The 19,962-nt window shown below is 39.3% G+C and overlaps 2 protein-coding genes across 5 annotated transcripts in view; one reads left to right on the top strand and one right to left on the bottom strand.

The window, feature by feature from the left end:
- The first annotated feature begins 9 nt into the window (after positions 1 to 9).
- On the top strand, positions 10 to 6,993 carry SMIM32 (small integral membrane protein 32). Its single transcript, XM_061151352.1, has one exon. The coding sequence runs from the start codon at positions 150 to 152 to the stop codon at positions 459 to 461; it is 312 nt and encodes a 103-aa protein (XP_061007335.1). The 5' UTR covers positions 10 to 149; the 3' UTR covers positions 462 to 6,993.
- Positions 6,994 to 11,213: 4,220 nt separating this feature from the next.
- Positions 11,214 to 19,962, bottom strand: part of SMAD5 (SMAD family member 5) — a 56,479-nt gene continuing 47,730 nt past the window's right edge. For all 4 annotated transcript variants that reach the window (XM_061151347.1, XM_061151350.1, XM_061151348.1 and 1 more), the window contains 2 exons: positions 17,728 to 17,984; positions 11,214 to 16,278 (listed from right to left, as the gene is read on the bottom strand). In XM_061151347.1, coding sequence (XP_061007330.1) covers positions 16,135 to 16,278; positions 17,728 to 17,984 — 401 coding nt within the window. In that variant the 3' untranslated portion in view covers positions 11,214 to 16,134. The remainder of the gene's footprint in view (positions 16,279 to 17,727; positions 17,985 to 19,962) is intronic.

Below are 19,962 nucleotides of genomic sequence, written 5' to 3'. Positions count from 1 at the left end.
TGAGTGGGGTGGCGAGGAAGCAGTCCAGGGCTTCGCAGTCCCGGCGGTCCCGCAGGCACCTGGCTTGCGGTCGGTCGCGCGTAGAGGAGCAGGCAGGGCGCACCATGGAAGCGAAGTGAGGCGGCCGGGGGTCGGCAGCCCCGCGGGCCATGTACGGCGACGTGTTCAACACCACGGGCAGCCCCGAGGCGGCGGTAGGCGGCGCCCTGGCGCTGGCAGCCACGGTCAAGGCGGAGGGCGCTTTGCCGCTGGAGCTGGCCACCGCGCGCGGGATGCGGGACGGCGCGGCCGCCAAGCCCGACCTGCCCACCTACCTGCTGCTCTTCTTCCTGCTGCTGCTGTCCGTGGCGCTCGTCATCCTCTTCATCGGCTGCCAGCTGCGCCACTCGGCCTTCGCCGCTCTGCCCCACGACCGCTCTCTGCGGGACGCGCGCGCGCCCTGGAAGATGCGGCCGGTGTAGCTGCACCGGGTCTCGGTCTCGCCACCAGCAGTAGGTATGAACTGGACAGGGTGCACCTGATGCCCCTGGGAACACTGCACTTTGACCCCCCACCCCACACACACACACACCCTTCCCGCCCTCGAGCAGCACCGTGTGCATCAAGGGAGTCGGAGGCGTTAGAAGGCTGCAGAGGGTCCCCATCCTCCTGGTCACGGGGAACTGTGCTGCTGCTCTGGTGGAGGTTTTCTTCCGTGGGCAGCGGGACCAGCCGGGGTGCCTTCCTGAAGACAGCGCATCCGCCGGGACCAGGGAGCCTTCCTCGCCGCCAGCTGACTTCCTTACTTTGCCCAAGGGGCAGGCAAGAGGAGCGTGCAGCTAGCCGAGCGCAGCTAGGTTTGAGCTGCCTGTCCGGACTCCTTGGCCCTGTGGCCGTCTTCTTGCGGCTGCTACCGCCTCTCCCACTCTTTGGCACTAGAGAGTCCCACTAGGATCCGAGTGTGAACTCAGCTGGACTTAGGAATGATGGCTCTCCGAGGCTTCGTCCCTGGGGTGGGAAGTGAGGGGACGCAGAGTTTAAATAGGTCCCGCCCAGGTCCGAGGACCCAGTTTTCTTTGCCCGCACGCAGGAAGGGGAAGCTGGTCTAGAGGTGGGGTCCCACCTGCAGCACTCTGTGATCAGGGTGTCCTGGGTCAACAGGGGCCGCATTTCTACAATAAAACCTCGCCGAATTAGACCCAGTACTGAGGATGCTCTGGTCATTGGTTGCGCCACTTGGGAAAGGGGCATAAAAGGGGAGCCTGAGCAGGCTGACCTAAGCACAGCCCTCCTCCCACCTCCAAGTGGCCCAGGTCAGTTTTAACGGACATTTGCTCCTCTCCAGCTTCACCTTGAGAAGGCAATGGCACCCCACTCCAGTACTCTTGCCTGGAAAATCCCATGGATGGAGGAGCCTGGTAGGCTGCAGTCCATGGGGTTGCTAAGAGTCGGGCACGACTGAGCGACTTCAGTTTCATTTTTCACTTTCATGCATTGGAGAAGGAAATGGCAACCCACTCCAGTGTTCTTCCCTGGAGAATCCCAGGGAAAGGGGAGCCTGGTGGGCTGCCATCTCTGGGGTCGCACAGAGTCGGACACAACTGAAGTGACTTAGCAGCAGCAGCAGCAGCTTCACCTTTCCCCAGAGTCAATCAGTTGTTTTCAGAGCCGACCTCAGAGAAGAATTGCTGCCTCATCTGCTGGGAAAAAAAAAAAAAAAATTCCCTGTAACAGGGCTCTATGGAGACCTTCCCTGTGGGGCAGTCGTTCCCACCAGGCGTCCACTCTATGGCTCTTAGAGGCTCTCTGGGCCTAAGCCCTTCCAGGAGTCATTTCTGGACCAGAACCAACTTGTGAAGCAGGGGCCTGAGGGTCAGGTGATGGGGGCAGCTGTTTAGTATCTCTTCCCAAAGTAGACAAGAGGCCAGCTCTGGAGAACACGGCAGGAAAGCAATGGATGAATAAGCCTAGCTTGGAGGAGCTGATTTCAAAGAACCTGGGAGGGAATAGAAAGAATTGTAATAACCTTGACCATTTTCAAAGTTAACCTAATTCTAGGGAGTCTCTTTGTGGCAGCTTAAAATAGTTTCAGAAGTTACCTAGCTCATTAGGGCACTAGAGCTTAGAGAACATTTGACTAAAAGGAGATTTGGTAGATTATTTAATCAAGTAGTTCTAAGCCATGTAGGGGTCACTCAGATTTTTGAGACTCTGAAGAATGCTAAGGATGCTTGTCTGGCGAATGCATACGGGCACACAATTCTACAAACTTTTTGTGAGGGTTGTCGGACACTGAAGCTTATGTAAGGATCTAAGCTGAGGCTTAGAAAAGACTTATTAGAGCTCCAGGCTTAGGCCAGAGCTCCCTACCACCATTTCTCCTCCTTCATCACTCCCAAGGAAGGATCCTTGGAAGTGCCCAAGATTCTTCCTGCTCCTATCCCATGAAGCAGCAGAGATGAGCATCTGACAGTTCATCTTGGGCTAGACTTCCATATCTTAGAGAGCTAATACCAACCAAGCCCTAATGGAGCTAATTCTACAATAGCCTCATACAACAGTTTGGTTTTTGGAAATGCAGCTAAACCTTTCTAACTTACAGTAATGGTAACTCAGCTAATCTGTGTGACCCTTGGCTATGGAGAAGACTAAATGGAATAAATGTTAAGGAGGGTATGAGAGCCCTGACTGGCATAATGGAATCACACACTGCTGATATGGGGGATCTTTCAGCTTTAATCTGGGGGCTGAGGGGATAGGAGACTAACACAGAGGCAGCCTAGTATATTCCTCCTCTACATCTCCCCATGGAGAGATCTCAAGGCAGCATGCAGAGTGCTCAGCTCTGGAGTCTGTCTGGCCTTAAATCCCAGTTCTACTGCTCACTGACTGTGTGACACTGCAAATTACTTAATCTGTACTGGTCTGTTTCCTCAACTGTGAAAAGGGATTATATCACCTAGCCCTACAGGGTTGACTGTCAAATGACATAACCAGTGTTAACATGCTAGCACTCAAGTGTTAGTTGTATTGTAAATGAGCCTAAGGCTTGAGGCAGCACTGCCTAAGGGAGAAGCTGACTCACAAAAGATGCCAGGGTTAGGGGCACTGTCAGCTGGCTTAGAGGCCGCCTGAAGTTCCTGGACCAGAATCAGTTGAAGCCAGAGTGATCCAGGAGGCTATTGGGATGCCTTAATAAAATACTGTCCCAAGGCATCAAGAAGTTAAAGCTGAAAAATGCTAAGATGGAGACAATTTGGAAGCCATCTTTCTGATGTATCTACAGGGTTGAATAGATACTTCTGGAAGAAAGCCCTAACTAATTGGACCTATGTAGAGCTGGAATCTAGAAATCAAGCAGGATCAGTAAGAGGAACTGGACTTGAGTTCTGCCTTTTGCCAGCACTGGGACCCTAAATAATTTCATACCTATCTCGAGGCTAGTGTTTGCCTATTTGGGCAGTAATGGGTCCTTTGTCATGGGGAACCTAACCCTAGATTCTCCCCTGGAAAGGATGTGGCTGAGTTCATGTCTTTCTTCTGCTGATATGCAAGTTAAGTGGACTATAATGTGGTAATTGAACATGTAGATGGTATCAGGAAGGCTGGTCTATATACACACATCCTCCTGCCCTTTGTTCGTCTACCAAGCCCATGATGCCTTTGACCTATCTTTGGAGAACTGGGCCTGGCAGGGTGAAAAGAGGAATGAGATTCATGACACAGGTGTTTGGGCAGCTGTGCCATAACCAGTCACTGGGAGCAGGCAAGAGGGTTAAGAACACATCTCTGATGGGGGGTAAGAGGGTGGGTAAGATGGAAATTAGGGAAAGTGGTTGCAGATGTCAGGAGCTAGGGTGAAGCAGCATAAATGTAAGAATCCTGGAGCCAAGTAACCTGACCTTGACCATCCGCTCTATGCCACAATCATGCTTCTGGATTTCTGAAAACCTGCTTCCTCATCTGTAAAACGGAGATGATAATAGTACCTGGCTCATGGGATTTTCAACATTGTGGGAAACACTGCAGGTAAAGTGTTCAGCTCATGTTTAATATGTAGTAGGTGGTCTTAATGTGAGCTATCGTTATTATTAACCAGGATGACCAGTTCAGAAGTGTTTGCAACAGCAAAAATAGAAACTGCTTTCCCTCATGACTAACTCTACCTTTTCAGATAAATTACATCTTCCTCCAGTTTTCTCCATCTCTGTAAACTGCGCCATCATCTGGTTGCCTGAAGTAAAATGCACACTGACACTCATTCCTGACCCGAAACTCTTCTTCATCTTCCCATATGTAATCCATCACCTCCTAGACACCACTCTACTCCATCTACTCCCCAGCCATCTCCACCAATATCACCTGAATACAAAGTCTAGCCTTCACTTGCCTCTCTCCAATCAATGCACACATCTGATCCCAGTATCTGCCTCCAGCCCCAGCTTCCACCCCAATAGTGTCTCCCTGTTCTCGGGATTAAAAAAAAAAAAAAACTCTAACGCTGGCTTCCAAGATGCAGCCTCTTCTGATCCCCATCCACCTCTCCTGCCTCAATTCTTCACACTTCTCTTGTACTCCATGCTTGAGATATAGTGGCCTTTCAATCCTTAGGGCCTCTCTGCCTAAGGTGTTTGTCTCCCTTCCCTCGTCCAGCTAATGCCTTCCTATCCATCAGGTCTGAATACCTCTTCCTCAAAATGGATTTGCCTGAGTTCTCAAAGGAGATCAGCCATCCGTTATATTCATCCACAGCCCCTGATCAACTCCCTTGTCAGAGCTATTAAATAACTGTTTAATTCATGGCCTAAATTCTCTCCCCCTACTAACATATAAGCTGGATGTCAGGGACAACATCTGCCTGCTCACGGCTGCCTTCCCAATGCCCAGCACAGTGTTAAGCACAAAACAGACACTGAATAAGTATTTGTTGAATGGAATATAACAGAGACAGAGCTAGACATTAAGGTAAATTTGCCTGTAGGTTCTTCATCCGAACAGTTCACCTTTGATTTTCTGCCGTAAACTAAACTTGTATTAGATGAAATATTGAGTTGAACTCTCCCTATTGATCGGTCCTCCAAGTGGCCCATTTCCTGGAGGTGGTAATCCACAAAGTTGTTAGCAACTGACATTTCTTGTCTCCATCTGTGTAACACCTCAGTTATTATTGTAGCTCCTGCAGAGACTAAAGAACATGCAATTTAAAAGTTTGTACCTTTAGCTATTTCTGCTTGAATTACTCCTTCTCCTGCAGGGAATCTGAGATCTTTACCATATCATTCACATGCTTCCTGAATTGCCTTGACTAAGAAGCAACTAAATAACAACTAAGTCACTACCCCTGACTCCCTCACCTCTTCTTGGACTTTGATCAAAGATTTCCTTCTTAATGAGATCTTCTCTGGTTTCTGGATCAAAACCATCAGCCACCTTCCTTCTCCCACCCCTGACATTTCTTATCTTCCTTTCCTACTTTTTCTCCTTAGAACTTACCACTATCCTATATTTATCTCATTATGTGTCTGTATCAACCACAATGAAGATGCTTGAATGTATTTTTATGTAGTTTGTCCTCAGTCTGACATCTAATAGACCCTCAAATATTAGTTGAACAAATGAACAATCTTGATACTTCTCAGGACCAGAGAAAATCCAGGTATTCAGAAAAACAAGAACAGTCTAAAGTTCTTCTTGATTCTCCATTTCTGCCCCTCCTGCACCCTCTAAAGCTGATCAAATAACCCTAACTAGATAGAGACTGAAACCACTGAACTATGTTATAGTTTCGCTTTCCGTGAGAACAGGAATGACTCCCTGTGACAGCTCTGCTGCTTAGCATAAAGCCTGACTTGCAGTGAGCACAAAATAAAGGTCTGGTGAGACTAAGTGAAGGAGCAAGTAAGGATTAGCCAGGTTACAGCCTGCACTGTTACAACAAAGAATACTCCCCATATCCATCCAATGTCTTTTTCACATAACCTTCCAAGAGTAGCACAATTCTATCACCCTCACCCCTTGGCTCCCATGTCCACTTTGATATGACTCTAGTTCCTACCATCGTATCTACATTCTAGCCACAGGGAAGGGGGAAAGGGCGAGTGTTCCTCTGTGGGGCATTATGCCAATATGACATGTATGATTTCTGCTCATATGCTAATAGTCAGAACTTAGCTGCATGACCATCTACAGCTGAAAGGGAGCTGGGGAACATGGTAAGCAGCTGGACAGAGGTGTTCAATGATTAAGGAGAGAGAAAATGGGTATGGTAAACTTCTAGCAGTTCATTAAACAGACAGTAAAAGGAAAGCACCTTTCTTTTCACATGAAGATCCCCTTCGCAGGCTTGCGTTTATACATAACAAGTTTGTGTTTGCATTCATTACCTTTGCCTTTACTGCCATCATTAATTTGGCCTAAACAAATTCTGTAAAATTCACAGAATGTTATGTAAAGAGAAGACAATGAAGGAACATTTACTATTAATCTTAACTAATGTTTGCACAGTGCTTCAAACCCTCCTCTGTCCCCCACCCCCACCCGCCTCCAGAATCACACATGCACTCTCCTCAGCAAAATTAATCTTTTATTCTGAAGTACAAACACAGATCACTATGTTCTGTCTCTCAAAGGCACTGCTTGGGGGTGCCCCACCTGAAAGCAATTACAGGCCTGACCTTTAGGTCCAACAGTTAGGGGTGATATTATAGACTCTAAACCAGGGCACTAAAATCAAACTACAGGGTTCTTAACACTGCCACCCTATAAAATTATGAACTAAAAAGTATACTTTTCTTGTCATTGTTTTCTCTTGTCAAATACATCAAGGAAACTGTGCCCTTTCGATTCTCTGGGAAAATATTAAATGTCAACATGTTAAAGCCCCAAGTTGACTGTTAATTTTGTAGGTTCTCTAAGCAACAATCCAGGAACCTGATAACTTTGGGGCAAAGGTCCAAAAGCTCAAAGAGAAAGAACAGATAGGAGTGTTCTTAGTTGAGCTTCCCCCTTTCTTCTCCTATGAGGTGTGTAATAAAGAGATCTAATAAAGTGCTGAGCTCCAGTGCATTCAATTAAGTGTTGTCTTATTATATAATTTAAAGCTAAATTCTAGTATTAAAAAAAATCACATCTGGTTTCAGTACTATCATTCATTCAACAAATATTCGAGTGCTTGTGATATATCAAAAACTGTCCTAGCAGTGGGAACACATGTCTGGCTGCAGCTTACATTCCCATGAGATGACACAGTCTATAAACAGGGTAAGAAAATAAAACATGTAGGATGTTAGATGGTGATAAATGCGATGGAGAATGAAAAAAGATTTTTTTCTTTCTCCTTTTCTTACAAAGTCTTTATTTTCCTTCTTGAAAGTATTCCCAGATTAATCCCAATTGGCTTTTTCTGTCACTTCAGCAGTTTCATTAAAATATCTGGAGAGTTAAGCTTGATGTAATACGTTTTGGAAAGCTCTGCCATTCAACAAAATAAGAGATAGCTCAGAGGACAATGCTCTCTTGGGGATACAGAATTCAAGAAAAACTTTGGAGCCAAATCAGTTTCTCTGAGAACTCTTTCCAAGAAGGAGCTAGAGTGTCACCCACAATCAACTAAACTTCTGTCAAAGAAAAGGACAGGACTGATATAGAATGACTACCTGAATAGGTTGCAAGGATACACGAATAGATGTTTAGTGGTTTACTACTGGTTTAGGATTTTTAGTTCATACTTTTCTGTACTGTTGAAATACTCAGCATTTATCTCAGATAAAAGTATTATTTAAATGAAATAGCAGGTGATAGGAAAAGGGTAAGAGATTAAGAAAAAGTGTAAGAAGGCTTTCAAAATCCATCCCCAAATCAAAAAACTGCCTCAAGAAACACCTCTCATGGGAAGTATACACACATCCTTTTGGAACAATATGGATAATAATCTTAACCACCAACCTAAATTCTCCGTCCACTCCCATGCAATTTTAAGATGGTTAAGCCAGTTGCTAAAAACTCTTCTTTATATTTCCCCTATAGCCCCATACCCTTTAAAATACAACCACAAAAAGTGATTTAGATAAAAAGAACACAATTTTTTTAACAAGTCAGTTTAATAAAAATAGGCTTACAAATTTAACAACAAAAAACAGTAATATTTAAAATGTTAAATGGTGGGAAGTTACTTTCTTAAAGCCCACTGATTGCCTTATAAATATTTATAAAATATGAATTGCGTCAAAACTACTGTAATATAGAATAGCAATAGTTAGTCCTTGAGTCTAGTGTCTAAAAGAAAATTGAAGTAGATGTCACAACTGATCCCTCTGTCACCTAAACTGTTTTAGCTATGGCAATTTGAAAATTATCTTAAATCTGAGAGATGCCAGCACCTCTCACTATTTTTTGCCAGAAGAAGTGTTTTCAAAATATGCTTCTAAAACAGCCACTGAAGTTGCTAATAAATACCTTACTAATGCCTTACACTTAAAATTTTAAAAAAGAAGAAATTGATTTGCAGATATGGATTCTTTTGATGAAGGCTTTTCTCTAAAGAGAATAATAAGAGCTTTTATATTTATACCTTTGGGTTAAAACATTTAGTTTGGGCTTTTCTAGTGGGGACACATGGATTTTCACTATCCCTTTCTAATTAGAATGAATTTATATTTCTTGTATACACAATACAGAAGGTGGTTAAAAAGTAGGCACTTGGTGGGGATGACAAAACTAATCTGTGATTCTGAATTTCTTTCCAAAGGAGAAAATTAAGGAAAAAGAAAAGGCTAATTCACAAAGTGGGAAATCAGAATGAATCTGTTAGGCTGGCCGAAACACTTCTTCAAGTAAAAAGAAAAGACATCTTTTTCATTTTCACCAAGAACTTTATTGAACAACATATTCAGTTTTGTTCCACTATATTCTGCCATTTTTCAGGCAACTTTGTAATTCCATTTTCCCAAAACTTTTTATCTTTTTGAGCAAAGACCTGTTCCAGATGCCCTTTACAGTCTTCTAAGAAATGGAAATTTTTTCCATTGAGAAAATTTTGTAAAGACTGAAATAACGGAAGTTTCAATGTCTGGTGAATATGGCAGATGGATCAGAACTTGCTGACCAAGCTGCACAGCTTTTGCCTGGTCATCCTTGAAACACATGGTCTTGTGTGATCCTCATGGGAGATTATGTTTTCTTTTTACTTGATCTGGATGCTTTTCATGAGCACTGCTTTCAGTTGGTCTAACTGGGCGCAGTATTTGTTGGAATGAATCACTTGGTTTTCTGGAAGTTCACAGGAGAGGACTCCCTTCCAATCCTACATATACACAACATCACCTCTATAGATGAAGACCATACTTTGGTGTGGTTGGTGGTGGTTTATTTCACTTGCCTCACTATCTCTTTCCATTTCACATTACTGTACAGTATCCACTTTTCATGGCCCATCACAAATGGTTTTCAAAATGAACATTTTCCTTTAAGTAGAGAATTGCCATGCAGAAATAAAGTCAAGTTTGTTTGTTTGTTTTCCCGTTTATGTGGAACCCAAACAGCAAAGTGATTAACATAACCAAGCTGGTACAAATGATTTTCAATGCTTGACTGGGATATTTTGAGTATGTAGGCTGTCTCCCGGGTGGTATAACACTGACTGTTCTCAACTAATGTCTCAACTTGATCTCTATCAACTCCACCTGGTCCACTCAACTATGGAGCATCATCCAGCAAGAAATCTCTAGCACGAAACTTCACAAACCACTTTTGAGAAGTGCAATCAGTCACAGTACCTTCTCCATACACTGCACAAATTATTATTTTTTGTGTGTGTTTCAGTTGCATTTTCAAGTTACCTTTCTTGAAATAATAAAGCATAATACACTGAAAACATTGCTTTTCCCCATCCATTTTCAATATTAAAATAGCTACACAAAAACTTCAGCATCCCTGGTAGCTCAGTTGGTAAAGAATCCGCCTGCAATGTGGGAGACGTGGGTTTGATCCCTGGGTTGGGAAGATCACTTGGAGAAGGGAAAGGCTACCCACTCCAGTATTCTGGCCTGAGGAATTCCATGGACTGTGTATAGTCCCTGGGGTTGCAAAGAGTCAGACACGACTAAGTGACCTTCACTTCACACAAAATCTTACCAATTTTGGTAAGTTTTTTAAAATGCATGCTGATATGACAGTTTTCACAATACAATCTAACAAAATTGTTTTGAATGACGTTAAAGACAGGCACTACTAGAGCCATCTTACAGAATAAAACCAAATGAATTTTTTGGCCTGTCCAATACTAAGGTCAAGTAGCATCAGAAATAATTCCTCTGATTCAAAGAAGTAGCAGAAATTTAAGAGATGATGATGATGACGATGATGATAAAACTGTACCTATGTGGCAGGCACTGTTTTAAAAACTTTATTTGTATTATTTTATTTAATCTTCCTCCAAATCCTACAAGTAGTTTTTTAAAATGCATGCTGATATGACAGTTTTCACAATACAATCTAACAAAATTGTTTTGAATGACGTTAAAGACAGGCACTACTAGAGCCATCTTACAGAATAAAACCAAATGAATTTTTTGGCCTGTCCAATACTAAGGTCAAGTAGCATCAGAAATAATTCCTCTGATTCAAAGAAGTAGCAGAAATTTAAGAGATGATGATGATGACGATGATGATAAAACTGTACCTATGTGGCAGGCACTGTTTTAAAAACTTTATTTGTATTATTTTATTTAATCTTCCTCCAAATCCTACTTTACAGATCAGGAAACTGAGGCACAGAGTGGTTAAGCAACCTGCCTAAGCGCACAGAGTTAAAAAAGCTCTGAGGCCCAGGGCTCAAATGCAGGCAGGCAGACTCCAAAGCTAAGAGCTATTCTCTCTCTCAATCATCTGGTCAAGACCTTTAATTTTAGATAGGGCGAGAGAAGGGAAATTAGTGGTTAAACTAAAAAATCCCAGACTCTAGATTCAAATCCCTTTTCAAAACAAAACAAAACTAAACCAACAAAGAAAAACACATCAACTTTCTTATAAACAGAATAAAACATACTGATTACTCCGAGCAAACCTCAAGCTGGCTGGAAAGGTTTGTATATTCATTTTCTATCACTAGTGCACAAACACGGATAACACAGCTGGTCACAGAAACTGAGTCTCATTGTTTCTAAGACTCCACTCAACAAAACAATGTCAAATCAAAAGAGAAGCGCCCCCCGAAACAAACAAAAACACACATTAAGCAGATTTTGAGATTTATTAAAATAAAGTATTAGCAAACAATATGCAAAAACAAAGTTCTTAAAAGAGTTATGGCTTTGAAAAGCGCAATATAGTAAAACCTAATACATATTTTTAAGTATCAAAATGATAACAGAATTGAAGCATGTTGCTATAATTTCATTTTCTACAACATAAACAGAAGGAGAACAAGGACAAGTAAGAAGCAGACCTATAGTGCAGCCATTGGTTTGGTCTTTATTATCCTCATATGAAGTATCTTTTTAAGAGAACACTGGCAGGATTACATATATATATACCCACTTCTCATGATTACAATCCTACTCAATTTTAATATAAGCGATTTTCAAAATGCAACTTTAACCAACCATGTTGAAAAGAAAAGCACTTGCCCAACTATTATCTTCAAGAGTCCCTACAGTTAAAATACTTTATGAATAAATCAAAGCAACATCATCTTCAATGGTATTAGACTATCATAAAAGATTTCTGACTCTAATAAAAGATTTCTTCTTTATTTGGGATTGTTTGGCCTCACTGGAGTTTTGTTATAGCTAACACCAGCTAGTATTAAGAAGGCACTATCTATCAATGGGGTAAAAACAAACAAAAAAAACTACCTCTACACAAAAATTCAAACTTTTAAAAAACAGTATCCTCAAATAAATCCTTAAAGGACCATGGTTTACAACAATTTAAAATTTTAAGAATTTTAAGAACTGAATTATTTGGATGAGAACCAAACAGACCTTTTTCACTCTGTCATAAATAACAGAAGAATCCTGCTCTGAGCCTGGATCTTTTCAGTAAAACAACTCATCACTTGTTTTACAGCAATTACTACCAGCAAATATTACAGCATAAGCTCTTCTTTAAAAAAAAAAAAAAAACTGATACTTAATCCTTCTCACTGGTTTCTGTAAATCATCCAATTTTAAAGTAACAATTCAATTACAATAATTCATTTTAAAAGAGAAGTTTCTATTATGAAAAATCCAATATAACAAAGGCTTGACAAATACTCTTACCTCTTGTAATTAGGACATGCTAAACTGTAATCCAGTGAACTGCAAAGAACTGTCCACCTTTCCGTTTAGCAGGTAGAACTGTTTACGCAGAAGAAATGCCTCAGATTCTCTCTCCACACATGCATCTTCTATGAGAAGAAAACCTCCTCAGGGTCCCACCTGTGTTAGTGAGGAAAATGCTACTCTCTGAGGGTGACAGGCATCAAACCCGAGATTACCACCCAAGAAATGCTGTGTTAGTATCTGAAGAAATGTCCATAAACCAATACTTAGGAAAACTCCCGCCAATAAAAATCACCAAAAACTTCTAAAACCATCAGGCTGTCTACTATCTTAAAAGATTCTTGCTTATTTGATGGGTTATAACGAGGACACATTCATAATTCCTACCAGAGAGATTTAAGTAAGAATCTATTATAATAAGGAAAAGCTCTGAGCCTCTTCTAAGTTAGTAGGTCCAAAATTTTAATTATCACTAGAAGTTAAATTTAACAATTATAAAAAGATGTTTCGTTCTTCAGAAAATATAAAAGATATTAATATATTTTAAGTGGGAGAGTTATAATGACCTAAAGTAACATTAAGCAAGCAACCAGACAAAGTATAAAGAAATGGATCTAAACCGGAATATTAGATGCTCTCTGCAACGCAAGTACAACACTCAAACAGGTACTATCAAACTTGAATTTAGAGGTTCTCTGTTACTGGCATGATTTCACTTTTGCATAAACTTTCTCCTTTAAAAGAACACTATGACAGGGGAACTGTTTCTTCCAGGTACTCTAAGATAATACTGAAGGTTATATAACGTGAGCCCCAGTCCTTATCTTGACAATAGACTTCAGATCTAAATACTTACTGATCATTTTCCATCCTAAAAGAATGTCTTACTCTCAAATGTTATGAAAAGTATAAAATAGCTATACTCTCTTTTCATACTGTTAGGTATAACTTACTGAACTATCTAGTAATCTTACTGTGGATTTCACCTCAGAAACCCAGCCAATTCTATTATCATAGTTTACTTATATAACAAGAGAATGGAAAAAATGATTTATACTCTGTTGTAAACATTTGACATTTAGATCGATGTTTTCTTTAAATTTTCTCTAAAGAAAAAAAGTTCACTTCAGTAGATCAATAACATACCTACTAGTTTATATTCCATAACTTAAGCCAGGTAATTATGTAGAGATATAGTAGTCAAATGCACCTCTTAATTCTGTCATTTTTTTTCCAGTCAGTATATTTTTGTTGCTTTAATACATTACTGAGATTAATTTTGATTCTATTCCTCTTTTTTGCATTTACCAAACTGGTTGTAGTTTTATTATTCCCAGACTCTGTCTTTTCAGTTGGCATATATTTATATGTTGTAATGCTATAAAATAAGATTATTCTGGGTGTGATGATGCTTTCATAAATTTGACTATAAACCATTCTGGAGATTAAATAAAAACTTAAAATTGTAATTTTATGAAATGGTTTCTTTCAGAGGTACTTTTCTCATTGGTAAAATTTTAGTTTTTTTAATCTCACTGGCTAATTTTTATTTTCCATCCATTCCTGTACTGAGCATCCTCAAGAATTACAGGATCAGCTGGACTGAATGAAGTTTTCATGTAAAACCCAGGGGTGTGGAGTTAACAGCTTTTAGGAAATACAACAGGCTGATACTTTTCCATGAAACTCTTATCAGTTAATAGCTTCAGTACTGTCATTCATGAGACACAACGCCTTAGAGAAAACACAGAAAAAGCCAATCACATAAAATCTTGCTAACTCTAAAGGTTGCTATATGAATAAAAACAATTTTTAATTAACTCAGTTGAAAGCATCAATAAAAACAACAGTTTCCATCAGTTCAGGCCCACTGATGCTGATTACATGCATATGCCAGTCACCCTAGGTGGTTTTTCTACAAATGTGTTTCAAAGATTGTGCCATGAACCTGGCTAAGTTTACAATGATGTAAATGGCTAAGTTCTATCACTAAGCAAATAATCCTCTTTTGTGTGGCTGACACAGTTCTGGAAGACTGAGAATGCGCGTCATATAAAACTGATGTTTAAGGCTCAGGTTACTGTCAAGAGATTTTCACTTAGCAAAGGACTGAGAGCTGAAACGTGAATGGCACTGCATCTGAGAAAACTAAACCATCCGTTGGCTGCACTTTATAAAAGCAGTAAATAATGTTATGGAAAACAAAAAACTGCATTCTCCTTTCCTCAAAAATGCATTTTTTTCCTCATAAAAGCAGAAAGGGCAAAGAAGAAAGTCTAATGAAACTAACATTTTAAAAAGAAGATGAACATGGCTCCACGTATTTTTAAAAGACACTGGAAAATAAGCTTCTTCTAGTAAGTAAATTAGGTGATTTTCCTCCCCAAAGTAACATCTTTGTTCTTCATGCCATAACTAAGTGTCCACTGTACTGTTTCTTAGGAAAAGAGGTTATGAGTCCTTCACTCAAAGCCCTTACGTATGGCTGATTAAAAGAATATTTTAGAGTTTTTGTGTCTTTCCTCCCTAAGGATTGTTGAGACTAGCATCCACATAGGTTCTTAAAAAAATGGAAGAGCATGCATGGTAACTGAGAGAACAGTCTGTATTCTTTGATATGTGAATGTTTTCAAACCAGCTAGCTCAATAACCACTGCTGACTGATTCATACATCAGATAGGTGGCCTCATTGTTGGGGCCAGACTGAAGAGGCTCCTATGGTTATAAGACACAGGTTCCTGCATGGGAGACTGATGTAAGTTAACAGCAATGGGATTAAGTAGATTTTCCAATATTAATATCATCCATAAAACTGCAGGGAATTAAAAAGAAACCTTAAATTGGAGCTACAGGATAACAGTCTAATAATCTAGGTTGAAAATACAACAAAAGCTAGAAAAAGAATAACTTTCTATAACTGTAATCTATAAATTGCAGTGTTTAATACAAAAGGGGTACCAAGGAAGCAAGGATGAGCACTTAAGTCCAAGTCACTAGAGTGTGTTTCACAAAGGTTACACTAAAAACTGTCACCCATCAAAGTGCAAAATAAAAGATTAATGCATGTCAAAATTAGAGTTCTTGCAATGTTGGCCAAAAGCAGCAAACACAGCTGAACAAGGCCATGCGCACACTGTCACCAGCTATGAAGCAGAACTCACAACCGACGTGAGTAAATGACATATAATGGAGATCTGCTGTTCGCAGTAACTTTTTTTAAAAAAGGAAAAGTTTTACAAAAGATATACTGAGTGGAGTCACAACACACTGACGACATTTAGCTGTATTAAATGTAAATTTTATGATGTCATTTAGAAAATTATCACTCGGCTTTTATTGAACACTACTTGTTAGAGCAGTGCATAGTGTTCCTTCAAATAAAAGACTTTTTATAGTTTCAAGTCCCTACCATATGCTTTTATAAAACAATGATATATACTTTTTTAAAGTTGGTGGGACTAAGAAACTGGTAAAAGCACGGTTCTTCAGAATCAAGGCTAAAACGGAAGACTTTCATTGGACACCATCTTATACTATTAAAATTCTTTATCATGTGATGCATTACTTTTCCAAAAAAAATTTCACAAATAAAAAAACTGTTGGGACAATAAGGCAAAAGTATGTTCCAGTTTAAGATCAATGCCAAACTTTTAAACCAGGGCACAATACTTACTCTGCACCTTTCACAACACTTTTGAGAGTTAATCACATGAACATGAATACAAACAAATGTTGATTCATCATAAAAACAAATGTATTGGTCACAATTATGTAGAAAAAGAATAAGCTGTAAAATCTGTTTTCCATGTAAGCTCACAGTATCTGTACTGGAAGTTTCCCTAAAATTAAAACAAGTCCACTAATAATATAACTGAGAAAGAATAGTTCTGCACTATGAAACAGAAGAAATGGGGTTTAGGGGGGAGCCCATCTGAGTGAGGACTTTATCTAGCCACTGAAGAGGCCCATGAAGATGAATCTCAATCCAACATGGGGTGCTGGTAACATCTTGCCGGTGATACTCTGCTCCCCAGCCCTATGAAAATGAACAGATAAAACAACAAGCCATTTTTTAAATCATTAACCAGTCTAAACCAATTTTCACACGCTAACAAAAAATAAACTTTAACATTAGAGATATACAGAATGTAACCTGAAAGGAAAACTCTCAAAACCAATCTTAGTATTCACCATGGAATTAAAAGCAAAACAACAGCTGCATCATCATAACAACATATAATCCCTTAACAGAAATCCTGGAGGCAAGACACGTTCCAGAATTCTTTTTTTTTTTTTTTAATTTTTAGAAAGTTAGTAATGGTGCAATATCTCATAATTAAAACATTAACAATTCTGCAATGAGCTATAGGCTCTCTCTAATGGATAAATAAAACCCATATGTAGCCTCATGTAAGTTCACATCAGATTTTGTTAACAAAAAATTTTAATTTTTAGGTTTTTTTAAAAACATCAGATAAGGCACTGTAAAACTGATCAATGCATGCACACGCAGTTAAAGTGGCAGTGATATATCATCATCCTTTAAGATGGGACACTACTGGGATGAACTGAACTGCACCACTGTAGCCTAAAACTCCAAAGAATAAAACAGAAATTTTCACTTTTATTTGCTGGATGTATTAAGTTCTCTACTTTACTGCTTACAGTAGTCCTTGCCTAGGAAAATCAAGTGGGGTGTGATGAGGATGGAGTGGGGAACTAGATTAAATATGCAAAGCCATGTTTCTATAACAGGGAAGGGAAATGCCTTCAGGGCTACTGATAAACTGCTGCAACAAAAAGGCCTATAACAAGCAGCAAGGAACACTGGGCTGTGGGACTGTGGGCCAGAAAGTAAAAATCCTACACAGAGCATTTGACAATTACTCTTCTTTGGCTAAATCCTTAAGGAACAAGTGGATACATTACAGGTTGCTAAAAGAGATCACTAAAACTCTTTCTAAATTTTGCTCATGAATGATCATTTGCAATGCCAATAAAATCAGGCCAAGAGCAAATGATAAATTCGAAAAGTTCTTTCAATTTTGCAAATCCTTAATAACAGAGCTTAAAACAAGGAAAAATAATTTTATTATGGTGATGAATTCTTTAAGTCAACCTAAGGGATCTAGTAATAATTGAAATTGCTGAAAGTAAAGGAACTTAAAAAGCAGTTTTAATATTAAATACTTCTTAGCAATTTAGCTAAAATTTAACTGAAATTCTTTATAAACTCAGCCCCTATTCAATACCAATATCAAGCATTTTATTATAATGTCTGAATTATAAAATAAAATCACAAACCAATCATGTGGTTTAAGTTATAAAGTTAAGAATTTTCTTTAGAAACCAGTTGAATCAGGTCAGAAGTAATTACTATATTTCATTTAACACAGACTTTTAAAAATTATAACCTACAGACATATAATACATCTGTTACATGTTACAGTGACTCAAATTAAGCTACAGGTCTCAACCCACTCACCTTGACAAAACTCATTCGAATGGTACACATTTTGGTGAGCTCATATACTGCCTCAAATCCATGGTTGACAGACTGAGCCAGAAGCTGAGCAAACTCCTGATTGTTAAAAATTTTGAGGCTGCAGCTGCTGGGAATCTTACAGACAGTGGTAGGATGAAAGCCATGATGAAAGTTGCAGTTCCTACTCTGAACAAATATGCTGCTGTCACTGAGGCACTCTGCATATACCTCTCCACCAACATAGTACAGATGAACACCTTAAAAATACAGGAATTACAAGAGTCAACTTAACAAAGCAGTATAATAAAACTGAAGAGGGTGCATGAGGTACAGACAAAATAGCTACTATAGAGCAAGTCTTCAAACAGAAACTACCACTAGATGGCCTTATGTTGCTGAAGATAGTCGAGGCTAATGTCTGCCTGAATGTTCATGTGAAGGACTAATGCTGAAGCTGAAATTCCAACACTTTGGCCACCCGATGTGAAGATCTGACTCATTGAAAAAGACCCTGACACTGGGAAAGACTGAAGGCAGGAGGAGAAGGAGATGACAGGGGATGAGATGGTCGGATGGCATCACCAACTCGATGGACATGAGTCTGAGCAGGCTCTAGGAGTTGGTGATAGACAGGGAAGCCTGTCGCAAACAGTCCGACACGACTGAGCGACTGAACTGAACTGAGTGTCTGCCTAAATCTAAAATGATCCTCAAATATCTAAGACTTAAGACTTAAACAGGGAAGGACTGTCGCAAACAGTCTGACACGACTGAGCGACTGAACTGAACTGAGTGTCTGCTTAAATCTAAAATGATTAAGTCTCAGGTTGGCAGCATATTAGGTTATCAGTTCTCAGAGTTCTTTTTTTCCCCCTTTTCCAACAATCTTTCATTATCTCTATGAGAGAAACAATGACCAAAAAAATCCCCCAAGAAGGCACCTTATGATGAATCCTTTCAAAGAAATGTTCAGTGCTATCAACTACCATGAATAGTTGGTTGGCAAAAGAGTTTTGCACTCTTTTTGCTAATGGAAGGGTTTGCACCATTGACAAAAAAAAGAAAGCAAGCTAAGTCATAGAATTTCAGGTTATAGGAAGAGTCTTTAAATGGCAGATTTACTTTATTTTCCTTTAAAAAATGTTTTTGCTATTTTAAAAAATATATAATATATGAATGTTCACTATTTAAAAGTTCAAACTATATAGCTAAAGCTTAAGTTGTTCCCAACTTTTCACTACTGCATGTAGTAAAAAGACCATTGTAGTACATATGTGTGATTCACAGACTGGTATCAGGCTATGACATTAAAAAGTATGTTCTGTTTCTGAGCAAATAAAAATGACCCCTGGAAGAAAGGCTCCTAGAACTATATACTGGGGAAAAAAAGGGTAAAATGAGTCTAGCATTTAAGAATTCACCAAGCTTTCTCTTAAATTATCCTACTGTAGAATGAAAAATCAATGCATAGAAGTGGGGCATTTTTACCTAAAAAATCATAGCAAGTTAATAGTTCAGTCAGAAAAGAATGGAAACTTTCTTTCCAATTTATTTTTGGACACAGTATTTTTCTGAGTCTCTTCTGTAAGAAATCACATTACAATTAAAGTTATTTACCTTCTGTTCCTAAGACCTTCTCAGGTCAAAGAAGCAAAAAGTGGAAAGTAGTAAAAACAAAACTTCAAAGATAGGCAAACAGCCCTTCCTGGGACAGGTTTCCTCTCTGACCACTTAAGGCATGAGACAATTTCAATGCAATGTGAAAAGTTCCTTGTTTGTTGTGGCAACTGTCTTGGAGGATGAATTATAAATAGAACCCTGTTACCTGAATTTAAAAGGTGGGCAGAGTGGTAGCGAAGCCACTGAAGACTTACGTCATTCAAACTGGATTTCCTACCAGTAACCCTGTTTCTCCATCATAATGGAAATTCTTACAAGTCATCTCAACCCAAAATATTCCACAAAGATCATAATTCAAAAATTTTAATCCTTCACTAGCATTCATATATTTTACAAATATTTCTTGTGTATATACTATGAGCCAGGCATTGTTCTAATTACTAAAGATACTGTTATGAACAATGCAAATTTCTGTCTAGCTTGTATTTCAGTTAAGACTGAAAATGAAAAAACATAGAATAGTATGACTTCAGATCCTAAGTACTATGAAGAAAAATAGGCAGGATAAACAAAATAAGTCTGAGTACATCTCTACTTAATACATTCTTCTGTATC

Source organism: Dama dama, chromosome 9, assembly GCF_033118175.1.
Source record: "Dama dama isolate Ldn47 chromosome 9, ASM3311817v1, whole genome shotgun sequence".
Lineage (NCBI taxonomy): Eukaryota > Metazoa > Chordata > Mammalia > Artiodactyla > Cervidae > Dama > Dama dama.
This window is presented reverse-complemented; position numbering and strand designations above follow the sequence as displayed.

Bases quoted from the DNA above. Each gene is read 5' to 3' on its own strand.
- SMIM32 (XM_061151352.1), top strand. From the start codon at position 150: ATGTACGGCGACGTGTTCAACACCACGGGCAGCCCCGAGGCGGCGGTA.